This window comes from Nelumbo lutea, chromosome 1 (assembly GCF_056320005.1).
Source record: "Nelumbo lutea isolate HS-2025 chromosome 1, American lotus-T2T, whole genome shotgun sequence".
Lineage (NCBI taxonomy): Eukaryota > Viridiplantae > Streptophyta > Magnoliopsida > Proteales > Nelumbonaceae > Nelumbo > Nelumbo lutea.
The window spans coordinates 91,492,116-91,494,384 of NC_142684.1; the positions used below are offsets into that span (position 1 = coordinate 91,492,116).

At 40.0% G+C, this 2,269-nt stretch overlaps 1 protein-coding gene across 1 annotated transcript; it reads right to left on the minus strand.

Annotated features, from left to right (window-relative positions):
- Positions 1 to 311: 311 nt before the first annotated feature.
- On the minus strand, positions 312 to 1,978 carry LOC148876109 (uncharacterized). The gene is made up of 2 exons (XM_088966435.1): positions 1,695 to 1,978; positions 312 to 1,365 (listed from the first exon to the last, which is right to left on the minus strand). Exons 1-2 carry the CDS (start codon positions 1,846 to 1,848, stop codon positions 545 to 547), a joined length of 975 nt encoding a protein of 324 aa, XP_088822561.1. The 5' UTR covers positions 1,849 to 1,978; the 3' UTR covers positions 312 to 544.
- Positions 1,979 to 2,269: the final 291 nt, after the last annotated feature.

Genomic DNA, 2,269 nt, shown 5'->3' on the forward strand with positions numbered 1-2,269 from the left:
TTGCCACTGTTGTATCTCTTTGTCTATAGACAAGGTGGACCTGTGAAACGAAGACTGTCAATCTTTGTCTTCTAACCCATTCTTTCATGGGTACCATCATGTCTGTAGGGCGAAGTTTTCAAGAGTTGCATAAACATAATTATAATCTTAGGACACCAAAACCCTTGGACATTGTGGCATACAAGAAGGCCAACCTATAATATTGGTCTCATATGAAAATTTCACAGCAAGAAATGTGATCAAGACTGAGCCCAAGAGAAAGGTGGCATTGTTATCACTTACAGAAAACAAAATTCATGGCATCCCTTGTGTAGGAGATATATTTTTTGCAGTGTTCAGATTTGAAGTTCATAACTTATCATATGATCTTGCTAAGGAGGACCATCGGCATTTCCCTTCAGGGAACTGATTAGTATCCTATTCACTACTTCATCATAACTTTGATGATTTTGATATTCCAAGAAATATGAAGAGAAGTTGAAAAAGTATGAAGCTAAATTTACAGAAAAAAGAAGATTTAAATGTGAAGGATTGTATAGTGTAATTAAGAAGAGATGCCCACACCAAGAAAATCTATGAAGGGGACATCCTTGTGTTTGATGGAGTCATCTCCTTGTTCTTGATCCGAATTCCTTCTTAACTTCTGTGTGATCAAATCATCTCCAAACCTCACCAACTCACTACTCTTGATCATTCTGTTACTTCCAAAACCCTCATCATGATCTTTATGATTCAGATGTGGATTATAGATGACCCTCTTGTAGTTATGAAGCACTGGTGCACTACTGAAGCTCCTGCATCCGCTGTAGATGGAAGAATTAGTAGTACAGTAGCTATAACGAGACTGGTCTGATGCATGTGAACTTGAACTGAAGTAATCCCTTCCTCCGCCGTGGAAGATATCTATTGGCTGTGATCCGGTTGTATTGGTTGAACCAGAAAATGCCCATGTGCGGGATGAACACGATGGTGATGCCACAAACAACCTATCTTTGCCATGGCTTTGGAATTCAAGGAACCCGCTTGAATTGAAGTGGAATTCCTTCGACTGATTCTCTGCTTGGGATTTTGAACGCTTGCCAAGAAAGTTATAGGAGGAAGAGCTACTGGGGTTACGCAGAAGGTCTTGGAAACCTCTCTTGCCATGGAGCTTGGAGCGTTCTCTATGTTTTCTAGCCATGACAACATGCCAGTGATTCTTCACGGCATTGTCGGTTCGGCCGGGGAAGAGCCGAGCTATTAGAGCCCACTTGTTGCCGTGAACTCGATGAGCTGCAAGTAATCTTTCTTCTTCTTCTTCTGAAAATGGCCTTCTGTTAATTCTTGGGTCAAGTTGGTTAAACCATCTTAATCTGCAACTCTTACCTGCAAATAGAGAGAACGTATGATTTAGAAGATCCAATTAATAAAACCCATTCGTAAGTGTGTGTGATCTTTATAATTTATCATGGAAATCGATTAATAAAAGACGAAACAAAGAAAAATAATCTGTTGTATCATGGTGCAACCGATTCAATTCTACCAGATATATCTTCAGAGCTCATCTGGAAAAGTAGAAAAATTGTTCAAGTTGGCCCAAGAGAACCTAGAATTTGGAATTTGGAATTTCAATTTAACACCAATGCTTCAGCTTCTGGAAATAGATTAGAGAGAGAGGACGAGGAAGAGAGACTCATCTGTATTCCATATCTTACCTGATCTCCCTTGAAGTTTCTCTGCAATAGAGTTCCAATTCTGGGGGCCATATTGCTCAACAAGCTGCCGGAGTTTCTCATCCTCAGCAGGCCTCCAATGTCCTCGTGGGCAATTTTTTCCATCATCACTCCCTCCAGATACTGAGTCCTCCATTGTGTCGATCAACAAGATTTGTTGCCACACAACTGGGGACTGCCTTTCAAGAATCACAACTAACAAGACTACTAATGATAACAGCAGGATTAAGAGGAGGAAGAGGCGGCACCGAAAGAAGAAGAAAGTGGGTCGGTCTATCGGTAGAAGATGAGAAGTCCCTTTTGTTGTTTTACCCAATATGATGAGACTATATATCTCTATAGCTACTGATACTTTACGTGTTTTCCTATTGGCCAATAACCCTTCCCTATCAATTCCCACCTATTCCCAGGCTTCATTCACAATTCTCTCTCTCTCTCTCACTTATGTAACTTATTAAAATTTCTATTTCAAACCTTCTTTCTTCCATGTAGTTTAAAGAATAGTTATGTTAATTTCAAACCTTCTTTGAGAACCCCAAGATTGGGAATGAGCTTAT